This window comes from Capra hircus, chromosome 3, assembly GCF_001704415.2.
Source record: "Capra hircus breed San Clemente chromosome 3, ASM170441v1, whole genome shotgun sequence".
Classification (NCBI taxonomy): Eukaryota; Metazoa; Chordata; class Mammalia; order Artiodactyla; family Bovidae; genus Capra; species Capra hircus.
The window spans coordinates 68,293,539-68,316,959 of NC_030810.1; the positions used below are offsets into that span (position 1 = coordinate 68,293,539).

A 23,421-nucleotide genomic window follows, 5' to 3' on the forward strand; every position below is an offset into this window, starting at 1 on the left:
TTCAATTGTCTTCTCTAGTCATATTGCATGTTTCTAGGTAGACTCTCCCTGGCCATCATTGTGTACACAAAAGATAAAACTCTTACTGAATATTTCTACTAACAATTCTACCATTTCAACTAAACATGAATAATATAAGTCTCCACAACATATACTGCCCTATCATTAGCTTTCAGGGCCTCAGTTCAGTTCAGTTGCTCAGTCGTGTCTGACTCTTTGTAACCCCATGAATCGCAGCACGCCAGGCCTCCCTGTCCATCACCAGCTCCCGGAGTTCACCCAGACTCACGTCCATCGAGTCTGTGATGCCATCCAGCCATCTCATCCTCTGTCGTCCCCTTCTTCTCCTGCCCCCAATCCCTCCCAGCATCAGAGTCTTTTCCAATGAGTCCACTCTTCGCATGAGGTGGCCAAAGTACTGGAGTTTCAGCTTTAGCATCATTCCTTCCAAAGAAATCCCAGGGCTGATCTCCTTTAGGATGGACTGGTTGGATCTCCTTGCAGTCCAAGGGACTCTCAAGAGTCTTCTCCATCACCACAGTTCAAAAGCATCAATTCTTTGGCGCTCAGCCTTCTTCACAGACCAACTCTCACATCCATACATGACCAAAGGAAAAACCATAGCCTTGACTAGACGGATCTTAGTCAGCAAAGTAATGCCTAAATAGTAACTATCTCTGGATTGAATTGTATAAATCTGGCATATAGTACAAATATTTACTGTTTCCTTATGACAATATCATAAATGGTAATAGGTCAAAATGCATTTTTAAAACAAATTTATGTCATAAATGATATAAAAGACTACCACTCTCTCGCAGATTAAAGTACTTTGTTCTAAGTCCTTTAATATACCTCTCAGATGACACAGATGCATACCTATCTACCAGAGATAACTGCAAGGTACATACCTGACTTGATGCCTTACATCTTGTTATTACACTCTAGAAGAATGGTTAAAAATTCGTTTAAAAAATCCAAGTAATTTCACTTAACTCTTTAATTCAGTTATAAAACAGAACATTTGGAACTTACTGTTATAGACTAAATTATATCTCCACCCCACCTTCCTCCATCATATACTGAAGCCTTAAGCCCCAATATCTCAGAATTTAGCCGTATTTGGAGACAAGACCTTTAAAGAGGTAAGTTTAAAAGAGGTAACAAGGGTGACTCCTAATTTACTCTGGTGGTGTCTTTATGAAGAAAGATTAGGACGCACAGAGAGACATCAAAAATGTACTGCGCACAGGAAAACAAAAAGGAATCCCTAAAAAACTGTACTTATGTAAACCATAAGGCAAGAAAAGAAAGAACAACCTGAGAAAACATATCAAAAATTACTTCACATGTAAATAATCGAAATATATCAGTCGAAAGAAAGAAGATGACAGATTAAAAGAACCACAACCCTACTATATGCAGCTTACAAGAAACTCATTTGAAATTCAATGACATAAGTAGGCTGAAAATAAAAGAATGGAAAAAGATATGCCATGCAAACATTAATAGCTGGTAAAATATTATCAGAACAAAGAAAATTACCAGTGATCAAGAAAACACTAAATAATAATAAAATGATCAACCCACCAGGAAGACAATGATCCTAAATGTGTATATACCAAACAACAGAACCTTGAAATACACTAAACAAAAACTGATAGACAGGAAAGAGACAATCCATAATGGTTGTAGAGACTTTAACACTCTTCGCCCACAACTGATACAACCACTAAAAAGAAAATCAGCAAGAATAAAAAAACTCTGAACACAATCAACCAGTAGGATCTAACTGACATACTTAAAACACTACCAAGCAACAGAGAAATACATATTTTATCCAATTGGCTATGAAACATTTATGAAAATAGACAATATCTTCAGCAATAAAATAAACCTGAACAAACTTTAAAGACTGGTAATCAAACTAGAAACTAGTTCCAGAAAAATAAAAGGGAAAATCCCAAATAACTGAAAACTAAACAAAATACTTCTAAATAATCCATGGCTCAAAAATTCTCAAAAAAAAAAAAAAACTTAAAAAGAGAACTTAAGGAAAATAGAACTTGCCAAAATATGAGATGCAGCTAAAGCAATGCTGACAGAGATATTTAAATTTATACCATGAACTGCTAAATTTTAAAAGAAAAAGGACAGAAATATAAATCCAAAGCAAGCAGAAAGAAGGAAATAATAAATATAACAGCAGAAATAAATAAAACTGAAAATAGAAAAATCACTGAAACAAAAAGCTAGTTATATGAAAAAAATCAATAAAATTAACAAACTTCCAGCAAGAATGATAAAGATTTTTAAAAGACAAAAATGATCAATTTAATAATGAAACAGGAGATAACACCATATACCCTACAGACACTATAGCAATTAATAAGGGCGTACCAGCATATTAAAAAGCAGAGACATTACTTTGTCAACAAAGGTCCGTCTAGTCAAGGCTATGGTTTTTCCAGTTGTCATGTATGGATGTGAGAATTGGACTATAAAGAGGGCTGAGCACAGAAGAATTGGTGCTTTTGAACTGTGGTGATGGAGAAGACTCTTGAGAGTCCCTTGGACTGCAAGGAGATCCATCCAGTCCATCCGAAAGGAGATCAGTCCTGGGTGTTCATTGAAAGGACTGATGTTGAAGCTAAAACTGCAATACTTTGGCCACATCATGCGAAGAGCTGACTCATTGGAAAAGACTCTGATGCTGGGAGGGATTGGGGGCAGGAGGAAAAGGCGACGACAGAGGATGAGATGGTTGGATGGCATCACCAACTCAATGGACATGGGTTTGGGTGGACTCCGGGAGTTGGTGACGGACAGGGAGGCCTGGAGTGCTGCAGTTCATGGGGTCACAAAGAGTCAACCACGACTGAATGACTGAACTGAAGAAGAACTTTACAAAACTAACTTTAACAATTTGATGAAATAAGTCCAATATCTTGAAAAACCAACATATCATAACTCATTCAATATGAAATTAATTTTAAATAGCCCAACAGCTATTAAGGGCATTGCATTTAAATTGTAAAATTCCCCAAAAAGAAACCTCTAGGCCAAGAAGATTTCACTGGAGACTTCCAAACTGGAAAATTAGTTTAAATAACACTGGAGACTTCCAAATTGGAAATTTATTTTAAATAACATGAGCATATCAACTGAAAACCTGACACTCATTCATGGTAAGAATTTTCAGCATGTGGAATAAAGGGAAACTACTTCAATTTGAAAAAGAGCATCAAAGAACACCTACAGCTAACATATACTTAATGGTACAAAGCCTAAAGGCTTTCCTTCTAAAATCTTCTAAACCAAGAATGTCCAATCTCACCACTCTAATTCTACATATCTACTGGAGTTCTAACCACTGCAAAAAGGCAAGAAAAGGAAAAAAAGCATATACATTGGCACATAACACCTCAATGCCTACACAAAAAATTCCAAGAAGTAGACAAAAAACACTTGTGTATCTAAGAAGTGAGAATAGTGAGGTCACAGAATACAAGATAAAACACACACAAATCAATTGCAGGATGTTAGTTAAAATGGAGTGATGGCTAATTCTATGTCAACTTGGCTTGGCCATAGTGTCCAAATATGTGCTCAAACATCATTCAGGAAATTTCAGTGAACGTTTTATATATGAAATTCATATTTAAATTGCTATACTCTGAACAGATTATCTTTCATAATATGAGTGGGTCTGATGGGGGAGCCTGGTGGGCTGCCATCTATGGGGTCGCACAGAGTCGGACACGACTGAAGCGACTTGGCAGCAGCAGCAGCATCTAATCAGGTCAAGGCCTGGATAGAATGAAAAACTGACTTCCCTTGAGCACTAGGGAATTCTACAGCACATGGCCTTTAGACTTGAGCTCCAACATCTGCTCTTTCCTGAGTCTTTAGCCTGAAAGTCTTCAGATTTGAATCGTAATATTAGCGCTTCCCTAGGTGTCCAGTCTGCTAGCCTACCTTTTAGACTTTGGACTTCCAGCCTCATTTTCAAATGAGCTAATTTCTTGAAATAAATCTCTTTCCATATACACACACACATTCTCTCTCTCTCTCTCTCTCTACTGGTTCTGTTTCTCTGGAGAATTCTGATGAATACAGTAAGGAAATTCAACTTCTGTAAGAAGTTCAAGGGCCTGTCCTTTCAAAGAAAGATCAGAAGGAAAAATAAAATAAAATAAAAAACCTAAACTGTCAGAAAAAATTTTTTCCAAACTCTGGAAAACAGTAAATGGATTGAAGCAATAAAGTGAGTGCTGAATCAAGAAAAACCAATTTTAAAATGGTAGGAGATGGAGAACGAAATGGCAAACCACTCCAGTATTCTTGCCTGGAAAATCCCATGGACAGAGGAGCCTGGTGGGTTACAGTCCATGGGGTCGCAGAGTCGGACACAACTGAGCTCACAAGCACAGATGGAGCATATCTGATACTGTAAGTTAGCTCTATGAACTTGCAGTACATCCTCTTCTAGCTCAGAGACATATCCAGAATTCTATTACATAAAAAAAAAAAAAAATGCTCCCAAATATCTATCTTTAGGATGACAAAGATAAAATAATGGCTCCTCAAACTCATGATATTTATTTCTTGTGAGTCAGTTCAACTGATCAATTGATTTTTAAATTAGGATTTTAATTTAAAATTAAAATAAATTATAAATTTAAAATTTAGAATAAAAATGACTTTAAAAAAATGGTAGGAGAGCTTTGTGACATTTAAACTTAGCTTAGCTCCAACCTCTTGCACAGCAAAAGTCGAAAAGACATTACTCAGCATTATTGTTCTGAGGACCTGGTTCTCCAGAGAATAGAGCAGACATTGTTCCAAAAGAGGATGTATAATTTGCTTTGGCCAGTCTAAGGGCTGGATAAAAGACTGAAGAAATGTCTATCTTTGTTTCATCTAACTCAAAAATGCCTCAAAACAGAAAAGCAGCAAATCAGAGGATGTTAGAAAGATTGGGAGGAAAAGCTGAAAAGAAATACATTGGTGAAGAGAGCTGTGAAAAGTCTGTGGATAAAACTGGAATCCAGAAACTCATGCCAATGCCTACAGCAGAATGCTAGTTCAGAAAAGACCTGAAAAACCCTAAGCTTCCACCTCTAGCTAGTTTTCAAGCTCAATGGGAACAGGAAGTGAAGGCTAATCAGAGTTATAAGTAACCTGGCTAAGAACTGGAGAAGTATCTAAATATAAAGTCAATCTGCAATGACTGGAAAAAGTTTTATCTTCTTACATTTTGTTTCTCTATTTTATTTTTTTCCCTTTTCTTGGTTCCAGGCATTTTAAGGAAATTTTTGTTGGACCAGCAGGTGACCGCAAACTAAAGGAACAGTGACTTTAGAGACACATGACAAAAATACAGTTGAAAATTTTAGAGAAATGATATAAACCAAATTAAATCACAGCAAGAAGCCATGAGAGAAAGGAACCTGATTTCTAGAGCTACAACATTATGTTATTTTAAAAGTCCAACTTTCAAGAAAAAAATTACAAGGCATGTTAAAGAAACAAGAAAGCATGTCCCATTCAGAGCGAAAAAAATCCATAGAAATTGTTTATGAAGGAACTTATTGGACAAAGTTTTTAAATTGGCAGTTGTAAACATGCTCAAAAAGATCAAAGAAATCATGGTGAAAGAACTAAAGGAAACCAGGAGAACAGTGTGTCAATATAGAGAATGTCAATAAAGGGAAATAAATTAAATAAATACTTATAAAAAGGAACTAAACAGGAAGTGCACTCGGCAGTCCTGTGGATCTGTCTCATTTCAACAGTACTTGGACAGAGAGACCCAGGGATGCTCCTGTGCTCCAGCCTCTGACCACCCTCTAACTGTTTTTCCATGTGTAACCTTCAGAAGCTGTCTGTGATCACCATGACCAGCCACCACTTTTTGAGCTTAACTCATTACCCATCAACCATGAGTTCCCAGATTCATCAGAATTATTTCACTGAGGTGGAGTCTGCCTTCAACTGCCTGGTCAACATGCATCTGTGAGCCTCCTACAATTACTTCTCTCTGGGCTTCTATTTCGACTGAGAAGATATGGCTCTGAAGGGTGTGGGCCACATTTTTCACAAATTGGCCAAGGAGAAGCGGGAGTGCATGGAGCATCTCTTGAAAAGGTAAAACCAGCATGGCAGTTGCACCCTCTTTCTCGACTTGCAGAAGCCATCTCAAAATAAGTGGGGTAAAACTCAGGACGCTATGGAAGCTGCCCTTCTCATAGAAAAGAACCTGAACTAGGCCCTTTTGTATCTGTGTGGCCTGGGTTCTGCCCGTGCAAACCCCCACATCTGTGACTTCCTGGAGAACCACTTCCTAGAAGAGGAGGTGAAACTCATCAAGAAGATGGGTGACCCCTTGACCAACCTCTGCAGGCTGGCTGGTCCCCAGGCTGGGTTGGGTGACTATCTCTTCGAAAGGCTCACCCTCAAGCATGACTAGAAGCCTCTACAGCCCAGTGGCCTCTGAGGAGCTTCCCTCATATCAGGGCTGCTTGAAGGCCCTCTCTGCAGCCAGTAGGCAACATTTTAACACCCTGGAGCCCTCTCAAGCCTTGGACCAAATGGAAACAGTAAAGCTCTTTGCAGCAAAAAAAATAAAATAACTATAAACCAAAATTCTAGGGCTGAACAATAATTAAATTGAAAAATTCACTAGTGGGCTTTCACAAGTAGATTTGAGCAAGCAGAAGAACAATACAGTGAATGTGAAAGTAGGTCAACTGAAATTATGCAGTCTGAGAAGTAGAAAAAAGAATAAAGAGAAATGAACTGTGGTTAAGAGACCCATGGACATTACCAAGTGTATCAACACATTTATAATGAGAGACAGAAGTAGATGAGACAAGAAGCAAAAAGAATATTTCAAAAATTAATGGCCATAAACATACAAAACCTGAGAAGCAATGAATTTAATCAAACAAGAAACTCAACAAAATCCAAACAGGATAAATACAGAGATCAAGAGAAAGTCATAGTAATATAATACTGTCAAAATCCAAAGACAAGGAATGAATAATAAAAGCAGCATGGAGGGGCAGCGGTCATATACAAGAGGTCTGTATTAAAATTAGAAGGTAATTCCTCATCAGAAACTATGGAGGCCAGAAAGCAATGACATGATATTTACGAAGTGCTGAAAGAAAATACTTGTCAATCAAGAATGCTATCCCTAGAAAAATTATACTTCAAAATTGAAAGAGGACGTAAGACAGTTCAAGATTAAAAGCTGAGAAAGTTCATCACTGTTAGATCTACCCTATGAGATATGTTAAAGGGAGTCTTCCTTAACGTCTGGACTAAGAATTTTACATAGAAACACTAGTTGATTATTCAGCAAACATTTATTGAGTTCCTCTGTGCTAAGAGCTGCTCCAGATGGTGAGTATACAATGGTGAATGAAGTAGGCAAAGTTCTACTGTGACATATACCTTTTTTCTTAACAATTTGCTGAATCACAATTAACCTAAAGACTTCATGACCATTTTAACCTAAACTGTTACACAGGCAGGAAAATACTTACATTATCAAATATCAGAATTCACATTTATGTATTAGACACTATTAATGGAAACTCAAGATTCAACATGTTTAATATATCCTTAGGCTGTTCAAGTATCTTTGGTAAGACTACTGCAATCAACAGTATGATTAATTGTTCATTAATGATATTAAATCTTGTTTAATTAAGAATAAGCACAGACCAGAATCTCTAATAAAAATACCAGCTCATAAATTTATACAGAGCAAGTCATTTTCAAAAAATTTTAGGTCAACTGAATTATTTCACATACAAAGATGCTTTGCAGAGCTATCTTACAAAGAGATATCAAAATAAAAAGTTAATTTGTGAGATATGAAAATTTAATGCTGATGACTCTCAGATCTCTTTAAGTTACAGGCCACTTGTAACTAACTGCTACATGACATTTCCACTCACATGTCTTGAGCTACTTAGTGCTCTTCAAGCTCAATATAGCTAAAATTTCACTCTTATTCTCTATAAACCTGCTTTGTCTCCACAGTTCCTATCTGTGAATATTGTACTACTACCAGGCAAGAAACATAAGATAATATCCTCAACTCTTTCCTTACTCTCCTAGCACCAAAATTTCATTACAACTGAACACCAAAGTTGACTTATTTTCTCATCTAAATCTCTCTCAAAATGAATTACATCTATTCCATTACCACCACGCTAACAGGAGAGCAGCCTCCCCCTACAAACTAGTCATTGTGATTCCAATCTAGTTTCTCACTAATTTGTTCTCTATTTTAATTCTTCACATTTCAAAAACCCAGATCTGACCACAGCCCTTCCTCATACCTCATACTTAAAACTCCTTGAATAGGAGTCTGATAATCCAAATTCCTTAAAGTGATTAGTAAGACCCTCAATAAAATAGCTTATGTAACACATATATGAAAAAATGTCCAAGAGGTATCGGTAAATAGTCAGAAAACAATGCAGAATACATACCAGCCATTTATGGGGAGTATGGTGCTGAGTGAGAGGAGAGTTTAACTCCTTCTTTTAAGCATTTCTGTACTATCTGCTCACACATATAAGCAAATGTGGTTTTTAGATACAAAATAAAGCTCTGAAAATACTAAATGTTACTTAGCAATTTATCTGGAAAAGGTCTGATGTATATTGTGCAATCTTATTTAGAATGAGAAACAATTTTATTAACTAAAAAGTTTTCTTTTTCACAGTACAACACTGGCAAGTACATCTACAGTGCTACTAAAGAAAGGAAGCACAGAAAGGTTAGTTACAGAAATAAAGCTAATATAAGACATTCATAAAGAACTTTAAATCTCTGGATTCAAGAATTATGCAAAATGAAAAAGCTTAGCACTATCTGACTGTGTTAAATACTGAAGTACAAAATGAAAAGGAAGAGTCTGAACCTGAGGGATATCTATCAGCCTCTGAGAAGAAAAGCTGGTCTAAAACCTCTAGAGACCCATACATCAAGCAATCTCAAGAGTAAACTTTTATCAATAACAAAACTAAACATACTTCACATTCAGGGTGAAATAAAAGAAACAGTCAAGGTTCTACATTCAATAAGAATCTATGTCTAAGAAAAATCCTTACAGGTAAGAAGACTGAGGAACAGCATGAGATGGGGTATTGACCCAACCCTGTGTTCAAGCTTAATGGCAGAAGCTGCAGAAAGAGAAAGCAACAAATTGATCCCAGTGGGGGAGAACCTCTCCTTCCTTTGGACTTGCTAGAAGGCAATAAAACTTCAGGCATAATAACCCCCCAGGTGACTATGATAGCCAACCCAACTAGCCCAATTTCAAACCTCAATTAAGAAAACTAATGCAAAATGCTTTAGATTTTTTAAAGTTTTATTTAACAAAGTAAAATGTTTATATAAATTACCAAATATAATGATAAGACAAAATCTTTAAAAATACTTCTCAGCAAATAACAAGCTTCCTAAGCCACAGGAATCAATACTGTTATTACAATTCCAGACTATGATTCAATTTTTTTCCTCCTCTCCAGTAGCTTTTTACCCTCAGGAACATGAGGAAAACTTTTCTTCACTTCTTAAGAATGTGATCAGGATTTCTAATCTTCTATTTGTATTAGTCTATCTAGTAGAAACTTACAAAGAAAATATTGAGAATATTTTCAATACAAGAATAAGAAATTTTCTTATTTTCAAAATAAGAAAATATTAGTAGCAAACACTCCAATTTCCATAACATGTATTAATGCCTTTATTTGGAAAGAAATGAACAATGACACTCAATATTCCTTAACATCTTAACTAAGAACATTATTTGCCATTTTATTCCAACTGGACTGAAAGAAGACTAGGAGGATATTTCACTTCTCTTTCCAAAATGCCTATCTTCAGATTGACTTCATTGACTCCTTACAGTCTAACAGCAACTGAAGTGCAATGCCTTCATCCCATTCCAGCCAGTACTCTGAACCCTTATTTGTTAGAGAGAGAAATCTACTGGCTGTTCTGTGTGTAACAAATCACTAAGTTCACACAGCATTCTGACACTGTGCTACTAAGATAAATAAAATATAGATGGTTCAATTCAGTTCAGTTCAGTCGATCAGTCGTGTCCGACTCTATGCGACCCCATGAATCACAGCACGCCAGGCCTCCCTGTCCATCACCAACTCCCGCCGTTTACTCAAACTCATGTCCATAGAGTCGGTGATGTCATCCAGCCATCTCGTCCTCTGTCGTCCCCTTCTCCTCCTGCCCCAAATCCCTCCCGGCATCAGAGTCTTTTCCAATGAGTCAACTCTTCGCATGAGGTGGCCAAAGTACTGGAGTTTCAGCTTTAGCATCATTCCTTCCAAAGAACACCCAGGGCTGGTCTCCTTTAGAATGGACTGGTTGGATCTCCTTGCAGTCCAAGGGACTCTCGAGTCTTCTCCAGCAGCACAGTTCAAAAGCATCAATTCTTCAGTGCTCAGCTTTCTTCACAGTCCAACTCTCGCATCCATACATGACCACTGGAAAAACTATAGCCTTGACTAGATGGACCTTTGTTGGCAAAATAATGTCTCTGCTTTTCAATATGCTGTCTAGGTTGGTCATAACTTTCCTTCCAAAGAGTAAGCATCTTTTAATTTCATGGCTGCAATCACCATCTGCAGTGATTTTGGAGCCCGAAAAGATAGTCTGACACTGTTTCCACTGTTTCCCCATCTATTTCCCATGAAGGGATGGGACCAGATGCCATGATCTTAGTTTTCTGAATGTTGAGCTTTAAGCCAACTTTTCACTCTCTTCTTTCACTTTCATCAAAAGGCTCTTTAGTTCCTCTTCACTTTCTGCCGTAAGGGTGGTATCATCTGCATATCTGAGGTTATTGATATTTCTCCCGGCAATCTTGATTCCACCTTGTGCTTCCTCCAGCCCAGCGTTTCTCATGATGTACTCTGCATATAAGTTAAATAAGCAGGGTGACAGTATACAGCCTTGACGTACTCCTTTTCCTATTTGGAACTAGTCTGTTGTTCCATGTCCAGTTCTAACTGTTGCTTCCTGACCTGCATATAGGTTTCTCTAGAGGCAGGTTAGGTGGTCTGGTATTCCCATCTCTTTTAGAATTTTCCACAGTTTATTGTGATTCACACAATCAAAGGCTTTGGCATAGCCAATAAAGCAGAAATAGATGTTTTTCTTTACCTCTCTTGCTTTTTCGATTATCCAGCGGATGTTGGCAATTTGATCTCTGGCTCCTCTGCCTTTTCTAAATCCACCTTGAACATTTGGAAGTTCATGGTTCACGTATTGCTGAAGCCTGGCTTGGAAAATTTTGAACATTAATTTACTAGCTTGTGAGATGAGTGCAATTGTGTGGTAGTTTGAGCATTCTTTGGCATTGCCTTTCTTTGGGACTGGAATGAAAACTGACCTCTTCCAGTCTTGTGGCCACTGCTGAGTTTTCCAAATTTGCTGGCATATTGAGTGTAGCACTTTCACAGAATCATCTTTCAGGATTTGAAACAACTCAACTGGAATTCCATCACCTCCACTAGCTTTGTTCGTAGTGATGCTTTCTAAGGCCCATTTGACTTCACATTCCAGGATGTCTGGCTCTAGGTGAGTGATCACACCATCGTGATTATCTGGGTCATGAAGCTCTTTTTTGTATAGTTCTTCTGTGTATTCTTGCCACCTCTTTTTAGTATCTTCTGTTTGTTAGGTCCATACCATTTCTGTCCTTTATTAAGCCCATATTTGCATGAAATGTTCCCTTGGTATCTCTAATTTTCTTGAAGAGATCTCTAGTCTTTCCCATTCTGTTGTTTGCCTCTATTTCTTTGCATTGATTGCTGACGAAGGCTTTCTTATCTCTCCTTGCTATTCTTTGGAACTCTGCATTCAGATGCTTTTATCTTTTCTTTTCTCCTTTGCTTTTCACTTCTCTTTTCACAGCTATTTGTAAGGCCTCCTCAGACAGCCATTTTCCTTTTTTGCATTTCTTTTCCATGGGGATGGTCTTGACCCTCAAAGAAGTCACAGTCTAGTAAAGAAAACAGAGTACTGTGGAATGGACAGGTCTGGCTCAAACGACAAGATGATGCGATGCTTGAGATGAACTATTTCAAGAGATAAGCTGACAACCAGGAGAAAATATATTGACAGTTGGGGAGACAAGAGGGTGGGGGAACAATGACAACATATACATGGAACTAAAACTAAGAATATAAACATCATGCTTAGAATTCAGATAATTCTAGAATAGCTGCAATGAGATAATTATATAACATGTTATGAGTTTACATTTTACTGTGCAGGTGATAGGGGACAAAGGAGGAGACAACTAGCGGAAAGAAAGCAACGTAGAAGTTGGCAAGTGAGGTCAGAAACATGGAGAATACAAGAAACAAAATTATAGAGAAAACCTAAATTTATGTTAACACAATAGAATATTACTTAGCAATAAAAAATAATAAACTACTAACACAACAACATGGATGAAACATTTGTGTTGAATGAAAACAGCCAGATATAGGAGTATATATTATATAATTCTATGTACATAAAGTTCAAAAACAGGCAAAATTAGGCTATACTGACAGAATTTAGAAATATGCTCACCTTGGGGGAAAGGCTACTGGATTGGAAAGGAAAAAGCAAGAGGAACTTTATGAGACAATAACAGTGTTCTACATCTGAAATTACACAGTGGTTATACATGTAAAAAATGTATTTAGCTCTACACTTTAAACTTTCCACATTTTACCATACATAATCTAAAATGTAATTTAGATTATAATTAAATTTTAAAATGTAAATTTTCAAATAATTTTAAAATGTAAATTATACCTTAACAAAAAAGAAAATGCATATGTAATTGTGCTGGAATAAAATGGTGGTGCAGTAGTAAAGAATCTGCCTGCCAATATAGGAGACACAGGAGACCTGGATTCAGTGCCTGGGTGAGGAAGATCCTCTGGAGGAGGAAATGGCAACCTGCTCCAATAATCTTGCTGGAAAATTCCATGGACAGAGGAGCCTGATGGGCTACAGTCCATGGAACCACAAAGAGTCAACATGACTGAGCAACTGAGCACACACAAAACCAGAGTTAGTTAAAACCAGTGTCATCCCATAAGCAATATCTAACTTGTAAGAAATCAGAATAAACACCCTAATAGACACTGTATTCAACTAGCTTCAGAAAGATATATAGGCAAGTGTTCCTTATAATAAATGCTGTGAAAATAGTTTCTTAAAAAAAAAGGAAATAGTTCACTATTAACCCAAAAAAAAAACCTTTCTAGACATCAGTATCTACCTTTAAGATGTACTGTAAAGACTAATAAGGCATGAGAAGCACTTAATATAGTAAGTATTTTCCAAATTACCACTATTATTACATCATAATACTAATAAAATGGAAATGTCCCTTCAAATTATGACTAAACCACTAATTGAGAATACACTATTTAACTGCACATTACTCAACTACAGCACTTCTCATCCTAGGCTTTTTTTTAAACCACTGAGATCAGCAAGGTTTTGACAGCTGGAACATCTAGTTAGATTCAGAAAGACGTGAGTTAATTTTAATGTAATCAAAGTATTCTTTTTCATCTGTTTATATCCTGAAGCCATGTTCACTTACCAACAGATTAGTAAATGTATCCTTTTAACATCTTAATTTATATTATTAAAAAAGCAATCTTTCACATATCAGACCAAAAGTACCTGATCACAATTCAATTTTCTAAAGTCGACAGTCTTAAAAAATTAAAATAAATATGAATGCTAAATAATAAGTCATTCAGTAGAAATACAAAAAAATTAAATCATTTATAACTCTGAACATTACATTAATGTAAAAAGTCATAATCTGAAAAATTTAAATAACTGTGGAAGTGTTCTGTTAATGGAAATAAGAAAGTAAATTTTACAAAAGCAAAGATGACTCAAGAAGTTTAAGAAGGGAACACTGAAGAAATCTAAGCAAATCTCTTATTGAGCTGGATTCCAAGTAGCTAAACCAAATATCAACTTGATTTTTGAACATGTTTAAGGGTCACTGGAAACCACATACTTCAGTTAATCACAACATAAAAAGAGGAAAATTAAGAATGTAGTTCTACTATTTGACAGCTGTTTTTGACAGTGTTTTTACTTCCATCAAATCAAATGGACCAAGTGCATCAAAAAGCTGTTTCTTTGTATTTCAAAATTTTATTTAAAGACTCATTGCCTTGGATTTGGAGGTATGCTTTTTAAACATAAATTTTTGTATTATTCCTATTTTGATTTGTAATATTTAACAAAGTCATCTTCTACTTACCTAGATTTTGTCTTATTAACATCTCGCTGCAAGAACACTCTCATTCGAAATTAAATCAAACCTGAAAGAATACATGTAAAGGCAATCATTTAGTTTTTCTGCTTCAGGTATGAATAATTTTATCTATGATATACTATTTTTTAAATTAAAAACCATAAATAATTACAGTAACTTTCAAGAAACTATTGCCAGCTACCTCTACTTGAGGAATAATTATCTATTCAAATGAGAAACAATCCTCTTAGTGCTCTTGTTTCCATTATTAATAGTATGGGCAAATAATAATTAAAATATTTCTGAATAAAACACACACTTCTATCTATGTCAATGCTTATCTAATATTACATACATGCCAAAAATACACCAAAAAGTTTAAAAAACAGGTCATAGAAGTATATATTAATAGTAGCCATAATAATGGCTAATATTGATTAAACATTTACTAAATGCCAGGGAAGATTATTGTAGAAAATAGTGAATATTGATACTCTCTTGCTTCCTCAATTTAACCTTCAATCCAGTATAATGTGACCCTTAGTCTAACACTCCACTGAAAATTTACTTGTCAAAAATCTACCTACCCCTAATTTTATCACACTCCACAAATTCTAAAACTCCTACTCTGAATTCTACACTTCAGCTTTTGCCCTTCCTGAAAATCAGCTTGTTACTCTTCTGAATTTTTATTGTCATCACGACAGAATACTAGATTACTCACCTAGATTACTGTAACTGTTGTATTTCTAGACTCACTATGCACTCAATTTACCCTTCCCAAATGCTATGAGTAATCATTTTCCAATGGCTACCCTGAAGAACCACATCTATGGCTCAAGTCCTTATCAGTTACCTCAGTCTCATCTCTCTCTCTAATCTTTACTCTCTTCCTCACTTCATGTTTCTACAAAGCCCCTTCACCTCCCAGAAGAGCCCCTAAGCTCTCTCAGCCTTTCACATGGTGAACTATACTTACTTTATATTTTTCCTTAACCTTGCTAACACCCTTATACTAGTTTCTCAATATTTAGTTTAGTCACCCTGGCAGATCCTTCTTTAATTTCTTCAACTATGTAAAGCTGTGTTTCTCAATTACAACTAGTGATTTCTCAAATAGCAACTAGTGATGCCTCTATATAAACTGTTTACTTGTGGGTTTTCTGAGCTACACTGTGGACACATTGACCAAAATAATTAATTTATCTCACTTCAGTACTTTCACTGGATAGCACATAATAAAAGCCTAACAATGTAGTGTAGACAAAATGGAAGATTAGAAATTTTACATTGTATCCCCACATGTACATAGGATACAGAAGGGAGGAAAATAAAATTCAGTCTAATGAATTTAATTCACATGTTTAAAGACTAGAGAAAAAATTCCTATCATTTCTGGATGTCAGTAACATTACTTTATAAAATGACTACATCTAAGTAAACATACAACCGACAAGAATGAGCCTGGTGCAACCTTTTATTGAGTAAATGAATTAATTTCACTGAGGAACAGTACTAAGATTTGGTACTACATGTTTCTATCTCTACAGAAAACAGTTTGTGGATGATAATGCTAAACTAATTTAAGTGTTACCATTAAGCAGAAAAAACACTGGAGAGGAAGGTGAATATGGTTTTAACATTAATAATGTCTACAGTCTAGAAAAGTGGTTCTCAAACTTCAATGTACATGGGAATCACCCAGAAGGCTTATTATGCAAACATGGCTAGGCTCTACTCTCAGAGTTCCTGATTTAGCAAGTCTAAGATTGTGAAAGTGAAAATCACTCAGTCCTGTCTGACCAACTCTTTGTGACCCCACAGACTCTATACAGTCCAAGGAACTCTCCAGGCCAGAATACTGGAGTGGGTAGCCTTTCCCTTCTCAAGGGGAATCTTCCCAACACAGGAATTGAACCCTGCATTGCAGGCAGATTCTTTACCAGCTGAGCCACAAGGGAAGTCCAGCTGACCATTTTGGATTTCTGAAGTTCCTAAGGTCATGCTGATGCTGATACTTCTTGGACCACCCACTGAGAACACAGACCTCCAGTTTCTCACATAATGTTTAGAAGAGATGAAAATATTCTGCCACCACTGCCACCAGCCTTCACCCACCCAAAACTGTATAGAGACCTATTACAAACTAAACCATAAATCAAACTGAACATCAGAAGTCTACTATGAGATGCTCAGTATGATAGGCTAAAAAATGGTCCTACAAAAGATATCCACGTACTACTCCCTCAAGTCTGTGAAGTTTATTTTATACGGCAAGAGGCAAAAAAAAGTCTTTGTAGGTGTGATTTACATTACAGATTTTGAGATGGAGAGACTATCCTGGATTATCTACATGGGCCCTAAATGCAATCACTTATAAAGTGCGAGACATGGGAAAATTTTACAACACACAGAGAAGGTGAAGTCAGAGCAGAGAGATCAGAAAACACTGGCCTTGATGAGTGCAGCCACAGCCAGGAATTGGGACAAGGAAAGGAACAGATTCTCCTATACAGAGAACATCACTGATGACACCTTGACTTCTGCCCATTTCAGACTTCTGGCTTTCAGAACTGTGACAGAATTAAATTTCTGTTATTTCAAGCAATACAGTTTGTGGTGATTTTTGAGAGCAGCCTAGAAAATAAACTTACTGAAGATGGCAAGTTCTCTGGGAGATAAAATCAGAAGCACTATATAAAACTTGTTACAGACTGGACTGTGTCCCTATAAAATTTGTAGGTTGAAGCTCTAACTCCTAATATAATTTATTTTTGGAGACAGGGCCTGTAAGGAGATAATAAAGGTTAAATAGGGTCATAAGGATGGGGCCCTAACCCAGTATGACTGGTGTTCTTACATTAATTAACAAGAGAGAGACACCAGGGATATCGGCCCAGAGGAAAGGCCCTGTGAAGACATAGTGAGAAGACTGACATCTGCAAGGAGAGAGGCCTCAGGGGAAACCAAACCTAACGATCAAATCTTGGACTTTCAGCCTCTAGAGTTGTGAGACAATAAATTTCTGTAGTTTAAGCCACCTAGTCTGTGGTCTTTTATTACAGTAGCCCTAGCCAACTAATACAAAAAGATATGCATGTTTTCACAAAAGGATATATAAATATTACACACAATAACTAATTTTTTGAATTTGTGTGCTAGTCACTCAGTCGTATCTGACACTTTCCAACCCCATGGACTGTAGCCCACCAGGGTCCTCTGTCCATGGGATTATCCAGGCAAGAATACTGGAATGGATAGTCATTCCCTTCTCCAAGGGGATCTTTCCAACCCAGGGATTGAACCCAGGTCTCTTACACTGGCAGGCTGATTCTTTAACAGTTTAACAGTTTAATTTCTTTATCTTGCTCTGTTCACAGTCATATTTCAAAGTCTGGGAAAAACTCACTTTTAATTGTATTTGTTCCTCAAAGAGACAAACCCAGCCATTATAAACACTATCTTGTTTAAAGGGAGTATCTTATAAGGAAGTTTGATAGGAAGTAGGCTTCCCTGGTGGTTCAAATGGTAAAGAATCTGCATGCAATGCAGGAAACCTGCATATGATCCCTGGGTTGGGAAGATCCCCTAGACAGGGTCATGGCAACCCACTCCAGTATTCTTGCCTGGAGAATTCCATGGACAGGGGAGCTGGTGGGCTATAGTCCATGAGGTCGCAAAGAGTCAGACAGGGATGAGTGACTAATACTAGACAGAAAGTTCCCTTTAAATCCATACCTAAAGTATAATATAATTAGGATATTCTTTAGGTGAATACTGGAAGGAGATACAGAAAAAACACTTCAGTAACTGATAGAGCTGGTTTTATCTCATAAAGTACATTTTAAGAGAAAGCTGCAAACTAAAATGTCAAATATATCTTCCCTAAAACCCACAATCCCACTCTAATCATGAGAAAAACATCAGACAAATTCTGATAGCAGAAAATCCTATAATATACCTAACCAATATTCCTCAAAACTGTCAAAGTCATCAAAAATACAGTCTTAAAAAGTCTAATGAGAAATGACAACTAAATGTAATGCAGTATCCTGAATGGGATCCTGGAAGAGAAAAATAACATTAGGTAAGAACTAAGAAAATCTAAATAAACTATGATCTTTAGTTAATAATGATGTAACAATATTGGTTCACTAATTGTAACAATTGTACCATATTAAGGTAAGTTGTTAACAATACAGAAAACAAAGTGTCCACAGGGGAGGAAAGGTAGAGTGAGAGAGAACTCTATACTTTCTATTCAAATTTTCTATAAATCTAAAATTTCTAATAAGTAATGTCTTCATTTCTCAAGTATTCTCAGTGTACAGAAACATGAACATATTTCAGAAAATTAAACACTGACAAATTAGAAACAGCTTCAGAATGAAACCCCAAATGCAAATAACAGCAAAAATATATGTAAAGTAGGCCACAAAACAAGTCTTACCAAATTTTAGACTAAATTCATGCCAACTATTTTCTCTTACCACAATGGAATGAAACTAAAAATCAACAGCAAAAGGAAAATAAGAAGATCCATAAATACAGCAAATGAAACAACTAACTCTTAAACAACCAATGGGTTGAAGAATAAATAACAAGGGAATTTAGAAAATACTCTGAAAACACAACATATCAAAACTAATGGGATACAGTGACAGCAGTACTAAGAGGAAAGTTTATATGCTCACATTAAAAAAAGAAGATCTTAAATCACTGGCTTAACTTTATACCTAAATAAGAGAACGAAAAGTCAGTAAAAAATGAGTTTTTTTTTTAATCAACAAAACTGACAATTCTTATTTAGACTAAGAAAATAAGAGAGATTATTCAAACAAAATCATAAATAAAAGAGGGGACATTACAACTAATGCCGAAGGATTATCAGATTACTATGAACAATTATATACCAATAAACATACAATCTATGATGACCAAATCATGAAGCACTAAAAAACCTGAACAGATCTATAACTAGGTAAGGAGACTGAAGCAATAATCAAAACCCTCTCAATGAAGAACCAGATGATTTCACTGAGTAATTCTACCAACTATTTAAGCAAGAATTCTCCTCAAACTCTTCTAAAAAACTGAACACAAAAGAACATATGCAAACTCATTCTCATTAACAGTAATGAGATCAGCAGTATGCTGATACCAAAGACAAAGACACAACAAGAAAACTACAGACATATACGAGTATTTGCAAAACTCAACAAAACACCAGCAAACTGAATGATATTCACCATGACCAAATTGGATTTACGCCTGGAAGGCAAGGATGGTTCAAGAGACAAAAATCAATGATAAAATGCATCACATTAATAGAAGGAAGGACAGAAACCATGTGACCATCTCAATTGATAGAAAAAACCATTTAACAAAACTCAAAATCATTTCATGTAGGAACACATAATAAACTATTAACAGAAGGAAACCACTTCAACATAGTAAAAGTCACATGAGAAAAGTCCACTGTTAACATACTCTAACGAAAGATTGAAAGCTTTTTCTTTCAGAGCAAAAAGGTGGTAAGGATGCCTACACTTGCTGCTGCTGCTGCTGCTGTCACTTCAGTCATGTCTGACTCTGTGTGACCCCATAGATGGCAGCCTACCAGGCTCCACTGTCCCTGGGATTCTCCAGGCAAGAAGACTGGAGTGGGTTGCCATTTCCTTCTCCAATGCATGAAAGTGAAAAGTGAAAGGGAAGTCGCTCAGTCGTGTCCTACTCTTCATGACCCCATGGACTGCAGCCTACCAGGCTCCTCTCTCCATGGGATTTTCCAGGCAAGAGTACTGGAGTGGGGACTTCTATTCAACACAGTACTGGAGGTACAAACCAGAGCAATTAGACAGGAAAAAATTAAAATAAAAGGCACACAAGTTAGAAATAAGGAAGTAAATTCACCCATTTGCTGATGACATGATCTTATTCATAGAAAATCCTGAAGATTATTTAAAAATGTTAAAGCTAGTAAATGGTCTCAGCAACTTTGCAGGATATAAAAACAACACACAAATATCAGTTGTGTTTCTACATATTAAGTCTAACACTTCCTCATTTCAAAACATATTACAAAGCAACAGTAAGCAAGACAGTGTGGGACTGACATAAAGTCAGACATACAAACCAAAGAAAGAGAAGAGTGAGTCCAGAAATAAACCCATGCATCTGTGGAAAAATGATTTTTTATAATGATGTTAACAGTACACAACAGCGAAAGGACATCTCTTCAACAAATAATGCTGGGAAACTGGATCAAAACATGCAAAAGAATGAAGTTGGATCTTTACCTAACACAACATTAAAAAAATAAACTTAGATCAAAGACCTTAACATGACAGCTAAAATCCTGAGAAGAAAAAGGCCAAAAGTTTCATGACACTGAGTTTGATTCCTTGAATATGACACCAAAAGCAGAGACAACAAAAGCAAAAATAGACAAGGCAGACTACCTCAAAATTAAAAATTCCTCTACATCAAAGGAATCAACCAACACAGTAAACAGGCAATCTACAGAATGAGAAAAAATTTTTACAAATCGTATTTTTGGTAAGGGGTTAAATATCCAAAATACATAAGTAACATTTACAACTCAACAGAAATACAAAAACAATCCTATTTAAAAACAGGTAAAAGATCTGATGATGCTGTGAAAGTGCTGCACTCAATATGCCAGCACATTTGGAAAACTCAGCAATGACCACAGGATTGGAAAAGGTCAGTTTTCATTCCAATCCCAAAGAAAGGAAATGCCAAATAACGCTCAAACTACCTCACAATTGCACTCATCTCACATGCTAACAAAGTAATGCTCAAAATTTTCCAAGCCAGGCTTCAGCAATACGTGAACCTTGAACTTCCAGATGTTCAAGCTGGTTTTAGTAAAGGCAGAGGAACCAGAGATCAAATTGCCAACATCCACCGGATCATTGAAAAGGCAAGAGAGGTAAAGAAAAACATCCATTTCTGCTTTATTGACTATGCCAAAGCCTTTGACTGTGTGGATCACAAGAAACTGCGGAAAATTTTTCAAGAGATCGAAATAACAGACCACCTGACCTGCCTCTTGAGAAACCTGTATGCAGGTCAGGAAGCAACAGTTAGAACTGGACATGGGACAACAGACTGGTTCCAAATAAGAAATGGAGTACGTCAAGGCTGTATACTGTCACCCTGCTTATTTAACTTATATGCAGAGTACATCATGAGAAATGTTGGACCGGAAGAAGCACAAGCCGGAATCAAGATGCTGGGAGAAATATCAATAACCTCAGATATGCAGATGACACCACCCTTATGGCAGAAAGTGAAGAGGAACTGAAAAGCCTCTTGATGAAAGCGAAAGAAGAGAGTGAAAAGTTGGCTTAAAGCTCAACATTCAGAAAACTAAGATCATGGCATCTGGTCCCATCCCTTCATGGGAAATAGATGGGGAAACAGTGGAAACAGTGTCAGACTATCTTTTCGGGCTCCAAAATCACTGCAGATGGTGATTGCAGCCATGAAATTAAAAGACGCTTACTCCTTGGAAGAAAAGTTATGACCAATCTAGACAGCATATTCAAAAGCAGAGACATTACTTTGCGAACTAAGGTCTGTCTAGTCAAGGCTATGGTTTTTCCAGTGGTCATGTATGGATGTGAGAATTGGACTGTGAAGAAAGCTGAGTGCCAAAGAATTGACGCTTTTGAACTGTGGTGCTGGAGAAGACTCTTGAGAGTCCCTTGGACTGCAAAGAGATCCAACCAGCCCATTCTAAAGACCAGCCCTATGCGTTCTTTGGAAGGAATGATGTTAAAGCTGAAACTCCAGTACTTTGGCCACCTCATGCGAAGAGTTGACTCATTGGAAAAGACCCTGATGCTGGGAGGGGATGGGGGCAGGAGGAGAAGGGGACGACAGAGGACGAGATGGCTGGATGGCATCACGGACTTGATGGACATGAGTCTGAGTGAACTCCAGGAGTTGGTGATGGTTGGGGAGGCCTGGCGTGCTGCAATTCATGGGGTCGCAAACAGTCGGACATGACTGAGCAACTGAACTGAACTGAACCAATCTGAGTAGACAAATATACAAATGTCCAAAGAACATATGAAAAGATGTTCAACGCTGCTAAGCATAAGAAAAATGTAAATTAAAACCACGATGAGATATTTCATATCTCAATAAAATGGCCACTACCAAAAGAACAGAAAATAGTAATAGCTGGAAAGGATACAGAGAATTGCAACTCTTGTGTAATGTAGAGGGGAATGTAAAATGGTACAGTTATAGAAAATAGTAAAGCAGTATCTCAAAAAATTAAAAACAGAATTAGCATATGACCCAGTAATCTTAGTTTTGGGTATATACCAAAATAATTCAAAGTACAACAGGATCTCAAGGAGATATTTATATACTCATGTGTCCTGTAGCATTATTCAAGAGATAAAAGCAAACTCAATGCTCAGCAGCAGATGAATGAATAAAGGAAATGTGGTATACACATACAATGCAATATTAAGTAGTCTTTAAAATGAAGAAAATCTTGTTACATGCCACATAATTGGATGAATTGAGGACATTATGCTAAGTGAAATAAGCCAATTACAAAATAAATATTGTATGATTTCACTCGTATTAGTTATTTAACATAGTCAAGGTAACAGAACAAAAGAGCAGAAAGGTGGCGGCCAAGGGTTAAGGATTGGGGAGGGGATAAAAAATTGTGTTTTAATGGTAGAGTTTCAGTTTCACAATACAAAATTCTACAGATCTAGATCATACCCAAAAGGGGGATGCAGCTGAAAAGATAAAGAATTACAAAGTGGCAAGAGGAAACTTTTGGGATAAATATATTCATTATCTTGGTTGTAGTGATGACTTCCTGAGTGTATGTTATGTGTGTGTGTATGTGTGTGTATATAAACTTATTATACTATACACTTTAAATGTGTCAATTATATCCACCAATAAACAAATCTGTTTTTAAAACCTCAATTATAACAAAAAAACAACTAAATTATAAAACAGGCAGAAGATTTGAAGCAGCACTTCATCAAAGACACACGAATGAAAAATAAGTACATGAAAACATG

General features: G+C 36.5%; 1 protein-coding gene and 1 pseudogene across 14 annotated transcripts in view; one reads left to right on the forward strand and one right to left on the reverse strand.

The window, feature by feature from the left end:
• Window positions 1–23,421, reverse strand: part of ZNF644 (zinc finger protein 644) — a 95,252-nt gene that overhangs the window by 45,508 nt on the left and 26,323 nt on the right. For 13 of the 14 annotated variants that reach the window (XM_018045741.1, XM_018045742.1, XM_018045740.1 and 10 more), the window contains one exon: window positions 14,342–14,402. The exons of the other annotated variant lie outside the window; for it this stretch is intronic. In XM_018045741.1, the coding sequence (XP_017901230.1) occupies window positions 14,342–14,385 (44 nt within the window). In that variant the 5' untranslated portion in view covers window positions 14,386–14,402. The remainder of the gene's footprint in view (window positions 1–14,341; window positions 14,403–23,421) is intronic. 14 annotated transcript variants of the gene reach the window in all.
• Window positions 4,767–7,864, forward strand: LOC108635575 (annotated as a pseudogene).